Source organism: Bombina bombina, chromosome 5 (genome assembly GCF_027579735.1).
Source record: "Bombina bombina isolate aBomBom1 chromosome 5, aBomBom1.pri, whole genome shotgun sequence".
Classification (NCBI taxonomy): Eukaryota; Metazoa; Chordata; class Amphibia; order Anura; family Bombinatoridae; genus Bombina; species Bombina bombina.
The window spans coordinates 177725103-177744898 of NC_069503.1; the positions used below are offsets into that span (position 1 = coordinate 177725103).

Consider the following 19796-nt stretch of genomic DNA (forward strand, 5'->3'; position numbering starts at 1 on the left):
TCTGAGGAATTTGTTTAAGATCTTTAGATCCAAAATTGGTCTGAAGGTTCCCTCTTTTTTGGGAACCACAAACAGATTCGACTAAAAACCCTGTCCTTGTTCCGTCCGCGGAACTGGATGGATCACTCCCATAACTAGGAGGTCTTGCACACAGCGTAGGAATGACTCTTTCTTTATCTGATTTGCAGATAGCCTTGAAAGATGAAATCTCCCTTGTGGAGGGGAAGCTTTGAAGTCCAGAAGATATCCCTGAGATATGATCTCCAACGCCCAGGGATCCTGAACATCTCTTGCCCACGCCTGGGCGAAGAGAGAAAGTCTGCCCCCTACTAGATCCGTCACCGGATAGGGGGCCGTTCCTTCATGCTGTCTTAGAGGCAGCAGCAGGCTTTCTGGCCTGCTTGCCTTTGTTCCAGGACTGGTTAGGTTTCCAGGCCTGCTTAGATTGAGCAAAAGTTCCCTCTTGTTTTGAAGCGGAGGAAGTTGATGCTGCACCTGCCTTGAAATTTCGAAAGGCACGAAGATTAGACTGTTTGGTCTTTGCTTTGGCCCTGTCCTGAGGAAGGGTGTGACCCTTACCTCCAGTAATGTCAGCAATAATTTCCTTCAAACCAGGCCCGAATAAGGTCTGCCCCTTGAAAGGAATGTTGAGTAATTTAGACTTCAAAGTCACGTCAGCTGACCAGGATTTAAGTCATAGCGCCTTACGCGCCTGGATGGCGAATCCGGAATTCTTAGCCGTTAGTTTAGTCAAATGAACAATGGCATCAGAAACAAATGAATTAGCTAGCTTAAGTGTTCTAAGCTTGTCAATAATTTCAGTCAATGGAGCTGTATGGATGGCCTTTTCCAGGGCCTAAAACCAGAATGCCGCCGCGGCCGTGACAGGCGCAATGCATGCAAGGGGCTGTAAAATAAAACCTTGTTGAATAAACATTTTCTTAAGGTAACCCTCCAATTTTTTATCCATTGGATCTGAAAAAGCACAACTGTCCTCAACCGGGATAGTGGTACGCTTTGCTAAAGTAGAAACTGCTCCCTCCACCTTAGGGACCGTCTGCCATAAGTCCCGTGTAGTGACGTCTATTGGAAACATTTTTCTAAATATAGGAGGTGGGGAAAAAGGCACACCCGGTCTATCCCACTCCTTGCTAATAATTTCTGTAAGCCTTTTAGGTATAGGAAAAACATCAGAACACACCGGTACCGCATAGTCACGGAGGTTCTCAAGCTTAAATTTAAAATTAGAAATCTCTGAATCAGGTTTCCCCGAATCAGAGATGTCACCCACAGACTGAAGCTCTCCGTCCTCATGATCTGCATATTGTGACGCAGTATCAGACATGGCCCTTACAGCATCTGCGCGCTCTGTATTTCTCCTAACCCCAGAGCAATCGCGCTTGCCTCTTAATTCAGGCAACCTGGATAATACCTCTGACATGGTATTATTCATGATTGCAGCCATGTCCTGCAAGGTAATCGCTATGGGCGTCCCTGATGTAATTGGTGCCATATTAGCGTGCATCCCCTGAGCGGGAGGCGAAGGGTCTGACACGTGGGGAGAGTTAGTCGGCATAACTTCCCCCTCGTCAGAATCTTCTGGTGATATTTCTTTTATAGTTAAAGACTGATCTTTACTGTTTAAGGTGAAATCAATACATTTAGTACACATTCTCCTATGGGGCTCCACCATGGCTTTCAAACATAATGAACAAGTAGTTTCCTCTATGTCAGACATGTTTGTACAGACTAGCAATGAGACTAGCAAGCTTGGAAAACACTTTAAACAAGTTTACAAGCAATATAAAAAACGTTACTGCACCTTTAAGAAACACAAATTTTGTCAAAATTTGAAATAACAGTGAAAAAAGGCAGTTACACATTTTGTATACAGTGTATGTAACAAGTTAGCAGAGCATTGCACCCACTTGCAAATGGATGATTAACCCCTTAATACCCAAAACTGAATAATAAAAGACAAAAACGTTTTTTTTTTTTTCAAACAGTCACAACAACTGCCACAGCTCTACTGTGGCTTTTTACCTCCCTCAAAAACGACTTTGAAGCCTTTTGAGCCCTCCAGAGAAGTCCTGGAACATGCAGGAAGAAGCTGGATGTCTCTGTCAGTATTTTTATCTGCACAGAAAAGCACTAAAATAGGCCCTTCCCACTCATATTGCAACAGTGGAAAGCCTAAGGAAACTGTTTCTAGGCAGAATTCAAGCCAGCCATGTGGAAAAAAACTAGGCCCCAATAAGTTTTATCACCAAATACATATAAAAACGATTAAACATGCCAGCAAACGTTTTATATTACATTTTTATAAGAGTATGTATCTCTATTAATAAGCCTGATACCAGTAGCTATCACTGCATTTAATGCTTTACTTACATTAGTTCGGTATCAGCAGCATTTTCTAGCAAATTCCATATCTAAAAAAATATTAACTGCACATACCTTATTGCAGGAAAACCTGCACGCCATTCCCTCTCTGAAGTTACCTCACTCCTCAGAATATGTGAGAACAGCCATGGATCTTAGTTACTTCTGCTAAGATCATAGAAAATGCAGGCAGATTCTTCTTCTAAATACTGCCTGAGATTAACAGTACACTCCGGCACCGTTTAAAAATAACAAACTTTTGATTGAAGAATAAACTAAGTATAAAACACCACACTCCTCTTATGACCTCCATCTTGGTTGAGGCTTGCAAGAGAATGACTGGATATGACAGTTAGGGGAGGAGCTATATAGCAGCTCTGCTGTGGGTGATCCTCTTGCAACTTCCTGTTGGGAAGGAGAATATCCCACAAGTAATGGATGATCCGTGGACTGGATACACTTAACAAGAGAAAGTGGGGTTAGATTTTGATCATAGTTACACCGATTACTCCCAGAACGATTACGTTTACAATCACTTTAAAATTAAATAAAAACATTGTTACATTATATGAACAAACTGGTGCAATATTGTAGGCTGCATAGCTGTTTCTTCTTGGTATCTCACCTCGGCTTTAACTATTCGATCAACAATAGTCTCCAGTGTTTCCGGCTTACTGCACTTTACAACTCCTTCAAAATACTGAGAGCGATGTTCAAGAGCTTGCGTTACGGTAATGTCTAAATTATTATACGTTTTTTCAGCAGCAAGGTTCTGAAAATGAATTATACAGTTGTCAATAAAACATTTTTGTAACAATAAAAAACAACAATGACTGCCGATAGCAAACAATAGGTCACATGAGATAAATAAACATTGCTACGTACAGGCTAAAAGTCCATGTAGAAGTTTAGAAACATAAAAATTATACTTGGACAAGGATTTTAATTGTAATTTATGGTCAAAGAAATAACTAGGGAATAGAGAATTACTTAAAGGGATACTGAACCCAAATGTTTTAATTCAAGATTCAGATGGAGCATGCAAGTTTCTAATTTACTCCTATTATCAATTTGTCTTCGTTCTCTTGATATCTTTATTTTAAAAAAGCAGGAATGTAAGGTTAAGAATCGGCCCATATTTGGTTCAGCACCTGGGTATCGCTTGCTGATTGGTGGCTAAAATGTATCCACCAATCAGCAAGCGCTACCCAGGGTTCTGAACCAAAAATAGGCCGGCTACAAAACTTACATTCCTGCTTTTTCAAATAAAGATACCAAAACAATGGAAAATTGATAATAGGAGTAAATTTAAAAGTGCTTAAAATTGCATGCTCTATCTGAATCATGAAAGAAATTTTTTTTTGTTCAGTATCCCTTTAAAGTGATTGCAAACTTTAACCTTTTTATTTACAAAATAAGTAAAATATGGGGATTTTAATTAATGAAAAGCTTATATATTCACACACGCACACTATTTAATAAATGTGTCTACCACAGGATTGCTATAACCAGTGTCTTTTGGCAAGTGTGTTTGTCAAACTGCCTATTACTGAAATGTTAGCTTATTAAAATAATTTACACATCTGTCACATTACTTGATGTGAATATACATCACTGAAATTAGTTCACTTTTCAGATTAGCAGAAATGTACAGAAACTTGTTTATCAAGTTGAGACAAAATAGTATGAGACAAAATTTACCCTCTATGACCACCAAGATGAGCTACCAAACATATGCAAGTTTTTACAGTGAGATAGTTTAATAAACTGCACTTTTATTTCAGATAAAATATAAATATATAAAAACAGGTACTTACAATTACATCAAATTTGGAATAAATATCTACAACTTTTCCTGAAAGAGAAAAAAATAAAAATATATATATAAAAAATTTGAATGTACAAGAAGATTTGGGTATAAATCCCCAAATCCAGAATTCCAAAACCCAAACTTTTTAATTAATATTAAAACCTGTGTCTTTGGTTTGATTTTTGTGTTCTAAAGTGCAAATTCTAATCTATATTTATTTAAAACAACTATTACTTTGTGATTACGGTACTGTACTTTCTTATGACACTATGTATACAAAAGTATAAAAACTATATAAAACTACCTTTAGGTTAAATGTATAAGCTGCATTATGACATGAAAAGGTTACCTAAATGACATAACATATTGTGGTTTACATTTGGTTTCATCTCCTCTCCAAGTTGTCCCATTTTACAGATGCAAATATACAAATATTCCAAAATACATTTTGAAATCCAAACCTTTTCCAGATAAAGGGTTTTCTACCTGTACCAGAATAAGTTGGTTTACTTTCAGTAGTAAGTATTGCAAGCTATTTGTGAGGACTGACCAAAATGCTATAAAAAGGGGAGTAAACTAACGTACCAGATTCATCCACAACAGGCAATGCCGACACTCTTCTCTCAACAAATATATTCAAAGCTTTGATGATTGGAGTGTGTGGATGTATGAAGGCAATGTTGTGATATGTCCCAATACCAAGCTCCTCTAAGTTCTTCTTCATAAAGGCAGGCTTTGGCATTTCCGACACCTAAAAAAATCATTTAAATTAGGGGGGGGGGGGGGGGGGGAATCAGTATTTTAAAACAAGGTCATATTGTTCTATGTATAAAACATTATTATTTATATTATTTGGCATACTCCTATTTAATAAAAAAAATGGTATGTACTAAAATGTTTACATTAAATTAACATTAAAGTCAAGTTTTTAATTATGTATTAGAACTTTGAAATAAACTCCTGCAAATATCAATCAATAACTGTGCAGAATTTAGAATGTCAGGAATGGCAATCAAAATACATTTATAAAGTGTATAGCAAAGTTTTTATATTAAGATTAAACATTTTGTATATATTTTACATAAACATTTTGGGCTAGATTACAAGTGGTACGCTAAGTAAAGCGCGCAAGCGATAAGGAGTATTTAAATAACGCACGCATTACGAGTTGAAAGGAAACGCGTTTGCTTGAGCGCAATCAAATTTAATGTGTGTTGGGATAGCATGACTTCAGAGCTCTGGTTATCTGTTACACGAGACAAAAAAGTTGCACAAAACACATCAAAGAAACCTTTAAAAGTACAGTTACACTCATAATAACACTGATAAAAAAAATACTGGCATTAAAAAGTTATAAGGGCTCAGGTGTAAGAAAAACAAAACAAAGGACTGCAAAGGGATTTAACATTTATTCATACAAACAAGGCTAAAATATGTGTGTGTGTGTGAATATATATATATATACACATATATATATATATATATATGTATGTATGTGTATATATATATATACATACATACACATACACACACACATACATATATATATATACATACACATACACACACACACACATATATATATATACATACACATACACACACACATACATATATATATATATACAGTATATATACACACATACATATATATATATACATACACATACACACACACATACATATATATATATACAGTATATATACACACATAAAATGTGTGTCTTTAAATATATAAATAATACTGTATATTAACTGTACATATTTCATATTCCGAAATTTCCTTTTTATTGTAAATACATATTTCTTTCTATATACATCTATACTTGTATATCTATTCCTATAGATATATAGATATGTATTTTACATGAACATTAAAATATATATTTCTAATACGATATTTTATCTATGTGAAGAACATAGTAAAGCAAAATTTGTGTTTTGAGCATCAGGTTTTGTGATTTAGATTTAACGCAGTCGGGTTAGTGCACATGAAAACTTAGTAATCTTAAGGCACGTTATTGAAATATTTAATATAAAATATTTAAAAAAAAAATGTATTAAAGATACTGGCCTAGATTTGGAGTTTGGCGGTAGCCGTGAAAACCAGCGTTAGAGGCTCCTAATGCTGGTTTTAGGCTACCGCCGGTATTTGGAGTCACTCAAAATAGGGTCTAACGCTCACTTTTCAGCCGCGATTTTTCCATACCGCAGATCCCCTTACGTCAATTGCGTATCCTATCTTTTCAATGGGATCTTTCTAACTCCGGTATTTAGAGTCGTGTCTGAAGTGAGCGTTAGACATCTAACGACAAAACTCCAGCCGCAGAAAAAAGTCAGTAGTTAAGAGCTTTCTGGGCTAACACCGGTTCCTAAAGCTCTTAACTACTGTACTCTAAAGTACACTAACACCCATAAACTACCTATGTACCCCTAAACAGAGGTCCCCCCACATCGCCGCCACTCGATTAAATTTTTTTAACCCCTAATCTGCCGACCGCCACCTACGTTATACTTATGTACCCCTAATCTGCTACCCCTAACACTGCCGACCCCTGTATTATATTTATTAACTATATGGAAGAATGAAAACAGCATCAATCTGCAGGGAGGTGCACGTACCCAGGTCCTGCCAATAACCTCCAATAATGTCCAATTCACAAAAAGAACAGCACCATCCAAAGGTAAGTTAAAAGTGTATCTTTATTGGGACATCTCCAAACACAGCACAAAACACGACGTTTCGGTCAGATGACCTTAATCATGTGATTAAAAACAAGACCTATAACCACTCCTTATATACCCACCTTGGGGGAGGTGATAATTACCTATACAGGTGAATTTTATACATTCTATTTCAACATTGAACTCTTTAGCACCCTCTAGTGGTAAAACAAGGTCATTTATCATTCTTACATATTACTTGGCAAATTCACAGAAAAAAAACAGAAAAAAAGGATGACAGTATATATACATACATAATTACTTATAACATTTCAATAGATATATGAAAAAATGCAAAACCCCTGAAAAAAGATATATTAATATCCCACACATATATGATTAAAATAAATGTTTTCAACCACATAGCAAATATGTTGACAGAAATGAATAAATCTCAAGTGGAACTTGCTCACATTGTAATGTTCCAATCTATCTCTTTATTCATTCCATATGGAATGAGGGATTGCAGAGTATAAATCCAAAAAGTCTCTCTACTTTTTAATAATTTTGGTCTATTCCCCCCTCTTCTTGGTCTCTTAACTTGCTCAATTATCTGGAATCTCAATTGAGAAATATTATATCCTGCAGTCAAAAAATGATTGGCAACAGGGGCTTCTTTAATGCCACACCGTATGTTAGATTTATGTTCATTTATTCTATCTCTTATTCTCCTAGTCGACTCTCCTATGTAAATTTTAGAACAAGGACATTTAATTAAATAGATTATATAATCAGAGTTGCAAGTAAAGAAGCCTGGTATTTTATATTTCCTTCCATTAAGAGGGTGAAGAAAACTATCCCCTCTAATGATATTATTACAATTACAGCAATTGAGACAGGGGAAACACCCTAACTTGGGAGTAGATAACACTGTTTGAACTTGTTTCTTTTTTGGACCTATATCTGCTTTTATTAATGAATCTTTAATATTTTTATATCGCCTGTATGCAGGCATAGGTAACTGTTGGAAATCAATAACATTAGGATTCAAATCTTTGATGGTGGACCAATGTTTCTTAATAATGTTATTAATCTTATTACTTAAAGGGTTAAATCTAGATATGAAAATCATACGTTTATTTTTATTCTTCTCTTGTCTCTTGTCTAAATTATGTTCACCCTTAAGAATAGTTTGTCTGGGAATATTTTCTACTTCTTTAATATGGCGTTCAATCAAGGGCTTTGGATAACCCCTCTGTAGAAACAGATTACCCATTTCTCTAAGTCTAGTGTGAGCTAGCTGATCATCTGAAACAATTTTTTTTAACTCTTAAGAGCTGACTCTTGGGAAGACTGTTAATAAGAGGTGGATAGTGTGCACTTTCATATTTCAATAGGTTGTTCCTATCACTTTCTTTCCTAAATAAATCAACCTTTAGTTCTCTACCATTCTTTTGAATCCAAAAAATCTATAGATACCTCACTACATACCAATTTAAGTTTAATGTGTCTAGTTGAAGTATTGAGGTCATCTACAAAGGACTGCAAAGGACTGCAGTGAGCCAATGTCACCCCCCCATATGCCAAAAATATCGTCTATATATCTATACCAACATAATCCGTATTTTTGGAATGCTTTCTGAGTGTATACAAACCTCTCTTCATAAGTATTCATAAAGACATTGGCATATGTGGGGGCGACATTGGACCACATCGCAGTCCCCTGGCATTTAATGTAAAAAGTATCCTGAAAAAGAAAATAATTGTGGTATAAAATTAACTGTAGTAGCTCAAGAATAAAATGACATTGAGAATTAGAGAATTTACCACTAGACATAATGGTTTGTTTCATTGCGCCCATCCCACTCTCATGTGTGATTGATGTATACAATGATGTTACATCTAATGAGAATAAGATAAATTTGTCACTTTGTAATTCCAAGGAATCTAACTTTGTTATAAAATCCCCAGTATCCCTAATGTAAGACATAGATTGAGTAGCAAAAGGTCTTAGTACTCTGTCAAGGTATTCAGATACATTAGATAGAATAGAATCTGTGCTGGCTACTATGGGGCGTCCAGTTGGAGCACAACTATCTTTGTGTATTTTGGGCAGTGTGTAGAGGACTGGTATAGAGAATGAATCAGGTATTAAATACTTCTGTTCTTTTACAGAAATAAGTCCATTACACACTGCCCTATTTACACAGTTAACAAGACTTTTCTTGATCCCAAAAGATGGATCAGTATTCAAAACCTTATATACATTCTGGTCTGAAAGTTGTTTCTCAATTTCTTTTATATAGTATGTTTTATCTAGGATGACAGTTGCGCCACCCTTGTCGGCCTGTTTACAAATAATATCTTTATTCTCCTTTAATTTAGACAGGGCAAGCCATTCAGCCTTAGAGAAATTCTTATGCATATTAGATGTTATAGATATACGATTCTTCTCTTTCAATATATTGATATCCCTTAACACTAGCTGTATAAATGTTTCAATGCTATTGTTATAGACATTAGGTGTAAAAGAACTTTTGTTTTTAAGATCTAAAGTGTTTAAAGATAAGGGATTTTCATCATGCAGCAATTCATTACATCTCAATATGTCATTACTCTTAGACTCTAATGTTGCAAAATATGCCTTTAACTTAATATTCCTGAAAAAAGAAAAAAAGATCACGTTGTAATTCAAAAAAGTCACATTTGGCAACCGGACAAAAGGATAGTCCTTTCTGTAGTACTTCTCTTTCAACATCATTAAGAGCATATGCAGAGATGTTTACCGTTAGTTCCGGTTGCTCTGATGTTCTTTGCTGCGAGTTATTCTCTGGGCTTTTGGTGCTTTCGCAGCTGACTTCTTCTTGCTTGCGGCGGTGTTTGCGGCCGCCTCGCTTCCGCTTCCGTCTGAGTCCCCCGACGTATTAGCTGATGATGATTGGCTAGTGTCGTCATTACGCCAACGGCGTTGTCTACGCCAATGGGGTGCGCCTGATCTTTTTCCATCATCCTGAGTGTCCTTCTTCCAACGATACACGTTATCGTTTCTGTAATCTTCTTCATCTCTATGGAACTTTTGTCGTTTCCGGCTCTCTATCGTTGTCTTCAACTCTGTAATAGTTGTCTTGACAGATGTCAGAAGTTTGTCCAGATCTTCAGATGACAAAGAGGCTTTCAGTACACTCTCCAATCTTGTCAACTCTTCTTTCTGCAAATCTAAATCCCGCTGTAAGTACTCCACAGTTAATACCAGCAAATCAAAGGAACATTTGTTGAGTATGTGAGTAAACTTTTCGCAATATTCTTTATTTTCACACATCAGAGTAGGTCTAACATTCATACGTAGCCCTCTAGGGATCCGTCGGACTCGATAGTATTCTGCCAATGTAGTGGCATGTAGGTCATAGGCTAGATTCTTTTTGGATATTCTTTCATATTCTCTGGATGAATTTTCAACCGGTGGGGTTTGTAAAAAAGTTCTTGAACCCCGCACCAGGGTAGTAATCCGTGAGGCTTCCAAATCACTGTAAGTAAACGTTTTGCTTAGAGGTTCAGTCCCATTTAATTCCATTATGTTTATAATATAACACAGTAGCAGTGATGCACGTAATCCAAGGCAGTCAATATATCAAATATATGGAAGAATGAAAACAGCATCAATCTGCAGGGAGGTGCACGTACCCAGGTCCTGCCAATAACCTCCAATAATGTCCAATCCACAAAAAGAACAGCACCATCCAAAGGTAAGTTAAAAGTGTATCTTTATTGTGACATCTCCAAACACAGCACAAAACACGACGTTTCGATCAGATGACCTTAATCATGTGATTAAAAACAAGACCTATAACCACTCCTTATATACTCACCTTGGGGGAGGTGATAATTACCTATACAGGTGAATTTAATACATTCTATTTCAACATTGAACTCTTTAGCACCCTCTAGTGGTAAAACAAGGTCATTTATCATTCTTAAATATTACTTGGCAAATTCACAGAAAAAAACAGAAAAAAAGGATGACAGTATATATACATACATAATTACTTATAACATTTCAATAGATATATGAAAAAATGCAAAACCCCTGAGGAAAGATATATTAATATCCCACACATATATGATTAAAGTAAATGTTTATATATCCCACACATATATGATTAAAATAAATTATATACCCAAGGTGGGTATATAAGGAGTGGTTATAGGTCTTGTTTTTAATCACATGATTAAGGTCATCTGACCGAAACGTCGTGTTTTGTGCTGTGTTTGGAGATGTCCCAATAAAGATACACTTATATTTATTAACCCCTAACCTGCCCCCCACAACGTCGCCTCCACCTGCCTACACTTATTAACCCCTAATCTGCCGACCGCAAAGCGCCGCCACCTACGTTATCCTTATGTACCCCTAACACCGCCGACCCCTATATTATATTAACTAACCCCTAATCTGCTCCCCACAACGTCGCAGCCAGCTACCTACAATAATTAACCCCTAATCTGCCGACCGCAAAGCGCCGCCACCTACGTTATCCTTATGTACCCCTAATCTGCTGCCCCTAACACCGCCGACCCCATTATTATATTTATTAACCCCTAATCTGCCCCCCACAACGTCGCCTCCACCTGCCTACACTTATTAACCCCTAATCTGCCGACCGGAGCTCACCGCTATTCTAATAAATGTATTAACCCCTAAAGCTAAGTCTAACCCTAACCCTAACACCCCCCTAAGTTAAATATAATTTTAATCTAACGAAATTAATTAACTCTTATTAAATAAATTATTCCTATTTAAAGCTAAATACTTACCTGTAAAATAAATCCTAATATAGCTACAATATACATTATAATTACATTGTAGCTATTTTAGGATTAATATTTATTTGACAGGCAACTTTGTAATTATTTTAACCAGGTACAATAGCTATTAAATAGTTAAGAACTATTTAATAGCTACCTAGTTAAAATAATTACAAAATTACCTGTAAAATAAATCCTAACCTAAGTTACAATTAAACCTAACACTATACTATCATTAAATTAATTAAATAAAATACCTACAATTACCTACAATTAAACCTAACACTACACTATCAATAAATAAATTAAATACAATTCCTACAAATAACTACAATGAAATAAACTAACTAAAGTACAAAAAATAAAAAAGAACTAAGTTACAAAAAATAAAAAAATATTTACAAACATAAGAAAAATATTACAACAATTTTAAACTAATTACACCTACTCTAAGCCCCCTAATAAAATAACAAAGACCCCCAAAATAAAAAATGCCCTACCGTATTCTAAATTACTAAAGTTCAAAGCTCTTTTACCTTACCAGCCCTGAACAGGGCCCTTTGCGGGGCTGATCGGAACAGCCAATAGAATGGGAGCTCAATCTGATTGGCTGATTGGATCAGCCAATCGGATTGAACTTGATTCTGATTGGCTGATTCCATCAGCCAATCAGAATATTCCTACCTTAATTCCGATTGGCTGATAGAATCCTATCAGCCAATCGGAATTCGAGGGACGCCATCTTGGATGACGTCCCTTAAAGGAACCGTCATTCGGCTAGTAGGCGTCGGGAGAAGAGGATGTTCCGCGTCGGATGGAAGATGATGGCTCCCGAAGAAAGATTGAAGATGCCGTTGATAGAAGACTTCATCCGGATCATGGACCTCTTCAGCTCCCGCTTGGATGAAGACTTCATCCGGATCATGGACCTCTTCAGCTCCCGCTTGGATGAAGACTTCAGCCGGATCATGGACCTCTTCAGCCCCCCGCTTGGGCTTGGATCAGGACATCGGAGGAGCTCTTCAGGACGGATCGGTGAACCTGGTATGGTGAAGATAAGGTAGGAAGATCTTCAGGGGCTTAGTGTTAGGTTTATTTAAGGGGGTTTGGGTTAGATTAGGGGTATGTGGGTGGTGGGTTGTAATGTTGGGGGGGGGGGGTATTGTAGGTTTTTTTTTTTACAGGCAAAAGAGCTTTGAACTTTAGTAATTTAGAATAGGGTAGGGCATTTTTTATTTTGGGGGTCTTTGTTATTTTATTAGGGGGCTTAGAGTAGGTGTAATTAGTTTAAAATTGTTGTAATATTTTTCTTATGTTTGTAAATATTTTTTTATTTTTTGTAACTTAGTTCTTTTTTATTTTTTGTACTTTAGTTAGTTTATTTCATTGTAGTTATTTGTAGGAATTGTATTTAATTTATTTATTGATAGTGTAGTGTTAGGTTTAATTGTAGGTAATTGTAGGTATTTTATTTAATTAATTTAATGATAATATAGTGTTAGGTTTAATTGTAACTTAGGTTAGGATTTATTTTACAAGTAATTTTGTAATTATTTTAACTATTTTAGCTATTAAATAGTTCTTAACTATTTAATAGCTATTGTACCTGGTTAAAATAATTACAAAGTTGCCTGTCAAATAAATATTAATCCTAAAATAGCTATAATATAATTATAATTTATATTGTAGCTATATTAGGATTTATTTTACAGGTAAGTATTTAGCTTTAAATAGGAATAATTTATTTAATAAGAGATAATTAATTTCGTTAGATGTAAATTAAATTTAACTTAGGGGGGTGTTAGTGTTAGGGTTAGACTTAGCTTTAGGGGTTAATACATTTATTAGAATAGCGGTGAGCTCCAGTCGGCAGATTAGGGGTTAATAATTGAAGTTAGGTGTCGGCGATGTTAGTGAGGCGGATTAGGGGTTAATAAGTGTAGGCAGGTAGAGGCGACGTTGTGGGGGGAAGATTAGGGGTTAATAAATATAATATAGGGGTCGGCGATGTTAGGGCAGCAGATTAGGGGTACATAGGGATAATGTAAGTAGCGGCGGTTTACGGAGCGGCAGATTAGGGGTTAATAATAATATGCAGGGGTCAGCGATAGCGGGGGCGGTAGATTAGGGGTTAATAAGTGTAAGGTTACGGGTGTTTAAACTCGGGGTACATGTTAGAGTGTTAGGTGCAGACGTAGGAAGTGTTTCCGCATAGCAAACAATGGGGCTGCGTTAGGAGCTGAACGCGGCTTTTTTGCAGGTGTTTTTTTCAGCTCAAACAGCCCCATTGTTTTCTATGGGAGAATCGTGCACGAGCACGTTTTTGAGGCTGGCCGCTTGCGTAAGCAACTCTGGTATCGAGAGTTGAAGCTGCGTTAAATATGCTCTACGCTCCTTTTTTGGAGCCTAACGCAGCCTTTATGTGGACTCTCAATACCAGAGTTATTTTTATGGTGCGGCCAGAAAAAAGCCGGCGTTAGCTACGCGGGTCTTTACCGACAAAACTCCAAATCTAGGCCACTGTAAACAATAGATATATTCTATGGATTATTTAGAATTTTTTACAGCACGTTTTAAAAAAGGACAATTTCCTGTAAGTGAAAAACTGTAATGTGAAATATGCACAGTAAATATATAGTAAAACACACACACACACACACACATATATATACACACACACATAGCTATATATATATATATATATATATATATATATATATATATATATATATATATATATATACACACACACACATATACACACACATACACATATACAGGGTCGGCTCCAAGGGGGGGCAATGCCCACCCAAATAGAATGCTGTGCCCCCTCAATAAATATTGATATGATCATACACTTTAAAAATAATAAATAAAATAATGAATTGTTATGTAATGCTGCGGGCAGAGTTAGCTGCCGAACATCACGCATCTGCAAGGAGCTCCGTGTCTTACCCTCTTATTTGGAAGTTAATTTGAGACTTTTTGGACTTGTCTTTAACCCTATTAATTTTACCTAACTATCGTAAGTTACTAATTTTCTTAAACAATAGACCATGATAAGAATATGATTGTATCATATAAATATAAATCTATAAATGGCTACCGGCTTCTATCAATGCCTCAAAAGTGCACTGTGATCTTAGGAATATGTTACAATCATATTCTTATAGGTTCACAGTGCATAGGTTGTATTAAGTAGCCTGATATCCGTTAGTTATTGTGAAACAGGTATAGCTAAATCTAATCTGCAAAATTACCAGCACCTGAAAACCTAGTATCCTCACTGCCATCACAAACAATGGGGTTAATTGCATTGGGGGTTTGGGGTGCATGGCTGTTTAAGCAACATGATTGAGATTTGAGAATGAGTTTAAGGGTTTTGGATCATGGTGGTTAAGGGGTGAATTGTTTTTAAAGAGCTATTGCACTGGGGGTCTCAAGTTTAATGGCTCTGTTTTAGTGCACTGCATAGGATTTAGACTTCATTCTTTTACCTAGGGATTTAGCACATATTCTACAAATGTTAATAGTAGGGGATAAGCCAGCCAGAAGCTACACTTTCCTGCAGAATATGTAGGTCTGCTCTTATTCTGACTCTCATACATGCTTTGTAAATGCGTGCCCCCTTGTGAAAAAAAATGCCCCCCCATTTCATTTGTTCTGGAGCCGACCCTGCACATATATATATATTTACACACACATACACACACACATATACACACATATTGGAGTCCTTTGCAGTCAAATACCTGTAAGCATGAACATCCTTTATATTCATTAGTAATATCTAACTGTGAATGTACTGTAAATATTTTACATTCCAATGTTCTTCACATAGGGGGATATATTGTAAGTATTTTTAAATAAATATTCATATACATATATATACATAGGTTAGTGAGAGTTTAAGGATACTCAGCGGTAAGGTCTGTACTGGAGCATACAGGGAATACCGAGTCGGCGCCTCTCCCGGCACAAACCCAGACCTGCAGACCAGGCTGCCCGTTCCAGGTATACAATAAACAAAGAAGAATTTCCCCTATAGAATGCTCCCAGACCAAAAATGTCCACTATTTAAAGCACAACACTGGCACATGAGTCGAAGTAAAGTGAATCAATCATACCTTTATTATGGCATGTCGGACAAACACTCGGAAACAATAGCGGTGTGACTACCAGGAGACACAGGTGTGTGGAGTGTGACGTCATCTGACGCGTTTCACGACCTTCTGGCGCTTTGTCAAAGATATACATATATATATATATATATATACATACATACACACACACACATACATATATATATAAATAAAACAAATTATTCTATGTGAAGCACATTAAAAATAATAATTCATGTCTGGTTTAGTGCACTTTAAAACATGTGGTCAGGTTAGCGTGCAAGTGTTCGTTTGTTTTGATTTTTCAGTTTTCACCCTCCATTGAAGTTAATGGGAGAAGTTAATGCGTTTGCAATATTTTTTTAGCACGCATCAGGTTTATGCTTAAGCACAAACTTTTTACTTTCAACTTGTAATACGAGCGCAACCCGATGTGCGCAAACAGCGACCATCTAGTGTAGTTAAGGTTAGAGCAGGAGCGCTAAATTGCACTCCACTTGAAAGCTAGCCCTTTATGAGAAAATTTATTTTAAATTTAAAGGGACATTAAACCCATATTTTTTCTTTCATGATTTAGATAGAGCATGCAATTTTAAACAACTTTCTAATTTACTTCTATTATCTAATATGCTTCATTCTCTTGATATCCTTTGCTGTAAAGCATATCTAGATAGGCACAGTAGCTGCTGATTGGCGGTTGCACATATATGCCTCGTGTGATTGGCTCACCCATATGCATTGCTATTTCTTCAACAAAGGATATCTGAACAATGAAGCAAATTAAATAATAGAAGTGCATTGGAAAGTTGTTTAAAATTGCATTCCCTATCTGTATCATGAAATAATTTTTTTGAGTTATCCCTTTAATGTCTTTTAAGTTAACATACCGCCATCCATAGTCAGCAGAGAATTTTTACAACATTAAGATGTTACACTGAATAATTCAATAAACACTTCTGAACCGTATTGAAATCTTATAATGAACCACAATGAAATCTAGAAGTTATAATTAACAATGTGTTATCACAGATAATACAGAAGTCAAAAGCAAGATAATTTTACCTGGAAAAAAAAAGTACATTTAAATGTCTTACACATTTTAAAAAAAAAAGATATAATCAAGGAAAAGGAAAAAACAAAACATTCACTAAACACACAAAGCTCTCTGTTTTATGAATATAATAATGAACAGAAGAAAATAGCATGAATCAAAAGTATTCCTCTCCATGGGTATATATAAAACTCAAGTATAAATGACTCCAATATACAGTTTAGTCATTCTTACCTGATAAATTTGTTTCTTTTAAGATACGATGAGTCCATGGCTTTCATTCTTACTTGTGGGATATCGCCTCCTGGTCAGCAGGAGGCAAAGAGCACCACAGTAGAGCTGTATATATAGCTCCTCCCCTCCCTCCCACTCCTGTCATTCGACCGAAGTTAGGAAGAGAAAGGAAAAGCCAGGTGCAGAGGTGACTGAAGTTTAACAAAAATAAAGACCTGTCTCATAAAAACAGGGTGGGCCGTGGACTCATCGTATCTTAAAAGAAACAAATTTATCAGGTAAGAATAAATTTCCTTTTCTTTTAACAGATACGATGAGTCCACGGATTTCATCCTTACTTGTGGGATACAATACCAAAGCTATAGTACACGGATGAAAAGGGAGGGACAAGACAGGGAACCTAAACGGAAGGCACCACTGCTTGAAGAACTTTCCTCCTAAAAACAGCCTCAGACCAGGCAAAAGTATCAAATTTGTAAAATTTGTAAACAGTGTGAAGAGACGACCAAGTTGCAGCTTTGCAAATCTGTTCAACAGAAGCATCATTTTTGAATGCCCATGAGGAAGCCACAGCCCTAGTGGAATGAGCCGTAATTCGTTCAGGAGGCTGCTGTCCAGCAGTCTCATATGCAAAACGGATGATACTCTTCAGCCAAAAAGAAAGAGTGGTAGCCGTAGCTTTCTGACCCCTACGTTTCCCAGAAAAAACAACAAACAAGTAAGTAGAACTTCAAAGCACGGACCACGTCCAAATTATGTAACAGACGCTCCTTCTTAGAAGAAGGATTAGGACACAAGGAAGGAACAACAATTTCCTGATTAATATTCTTATTTGAAACAACCTTAGGAAGAAAACCAGGCTTGGTTCGTAACACCACCTTATCCGAATGGAAAATAAGATAAGGAGAATCACATTGCAATGCTGAAAGCTCAGATAATCTTCGAGCAGAAGAAATAGAAACAAAAAACACAATTTATGCTTACCTGATAAATTTATTTCTCTTGTGGTGTATCCAGTCCACGGATCATCCATTACTTGTGGGATATTCTCCTTCCCAACAGGAAGTTGCAAGAGGACACCCACAGCAGAGCTGCTATATAGCTCCTCCCCTAACTGCCATATCCAGTCATTCGACCGAAACAAGCCGAGAAAGGAGAAACCATAGGGTGCAGTGGTGACTGTAGTTTAATCTAAAATTTTGACCTGCCTTAAAATGACAGGGCGGGCCGTGGACTGGATACACCACAAGAGAAATACATTTATCAGGTAAGCATAAATTGTGTTTTCTCTTGTAAGGTGTATCCAGTCCACGGATCATCCATTACTTGTGGGATACCAATACCAAAGCTAAAGTACACGGATGAAGGGAGGGACAAGGCAGGTACTTAAACGGAAGGTACCACTGGCTGTAAAACCTTTCTCCCAAAAATAGCCTCCGAAGAAGCAAAAGTATCAAATTTGTAGAGTTTGGAAAAAGTATGAAGCGAAGACCAAGTCGCCGCCTTGCAAATCTGTTCAACAGAAGCCTCATTTTTAAAAACCCATCTAGTAGAATGAGCTGTAATCCTTTCAGGAGGCTGCTGTCCAGCAGTCTCATAGGCTAAGCGGATTATGCTTCTTAGCCAAAAAGAGAGGTTGCTGAAGCCTTTTGACCTCTCCTCTGTCCAAAGTAAACAACAAACAAAGCAGATGTTTGACGAAAATCCTTAGTAGCTTGTAAGTAAAACTTTAAAGCACGAACCACGTCCAGTTTATGTAAAAGACGTTCCTTCTTTGAAGAAGGATTAGGACACAGTGATGGAACAACAATCTCTTAATTGATATTCTTAGTAGATACCACCTTAGGCAAAAACACAAGTTTTGTACGCAGAACTACCTTATCTGCATGGAAGATCAGATAAGGAGAATCACATTGTAAAGCAGATAACTCGGAGACTCTACGAGCCGAGGAAATAGCCATCAAAAAAAATAACTTTCCAAGATAAAAGTTTTATATCTATGGAATAAAGAACTTTAAGAACCAAATTTAAGCTCCATGGGGGAGCAACAGGTTGAAACACAGGCTTGATTCTAACCAACGCCTCACAAAACGCCTGAACGTCTGGAACATCCGCCAGACGCTTGTGCAAAAGAATAGACAGTGCAGAGATCTGTCCCTTCAAAGAACTAGCTGATAATCCTTTCTCCAAACCCTCTTGGAGAAAAGACAATATCCTGGGAATCCTAACCTTACTCCATGAGTAACTCTTGGATTCACACCAATAAAGATATTTACGCCATATCTTATGGTAAATTTTCCTGGTAACAGGCTTTCGTGCCTGTATTAAGGTATCAATGACAATGAATCAAGCGTTCAATCTCCATGCAGTCAGTCTCAGAGAAATTAGATTTGGATGATTGTAAGGACATTGAAGTAGAAGGTCTAGTCTCAAAGGCAGAGTCCAAGGTGGAAAAGATGACATGTCCACTAGGTCTGCATACCAGGTCCTGCGTGGCCACGCAGGCGCTATCAAAATCACCGATGCTGTCTCCTGCTTGATTTTGGCAATCAGTCGAGGGAGCAGAGGAAACGGTGGAAACACGTAAGCCAGGTTGAAAGACCAAGGCGCTGCTAGAGCATCTATCAGCGTTGCTTCCGGGTCCCAGGACCTGGATCCGTAATAAGGAAGCTTGGCGTTCTGGCGAGACGCCATGAGATCCAGTTCTGGTTTGCCCCAACGATGAATCAAT

The 19796-nt window shown here is 36.9% G+C and overlaps 1 protein-coding gene across 4 annotated transcripts in view; it reads right to left on the bottom strand.

The window, feature by feature from the left end:
• The window catches only part of PRKAG2 (protein kinase AMP-activated non-catalytic subunit gamma 2), an 889218-nt gene that overhangs the window by 27129 nt on the left and 842293 nt on the right, over window positions 1-19796 (bottom strand). For all 4 annotated transcript variants that reach the window (XM_053713799.1, XM_053713800.1, XM_053713801.1 and 1 more), the window contains 3 exons: window positions 4778-4943; window positions 4200-4237; window positions 3008-3154 (listed from right to left, as the gene is read on the bottom strand). In XM_053713799.1, coding sequence (XP_053569774.1) covers window positions 3008-3154; window positions 4200-4237; window positions 4778-4943 — 351 coding nt within the window. The remainder of the gene's footprint in view (window positions 1-3007; window positions 3155-4199; window positions 4238-4777; window positions 4944-19796) is intronic.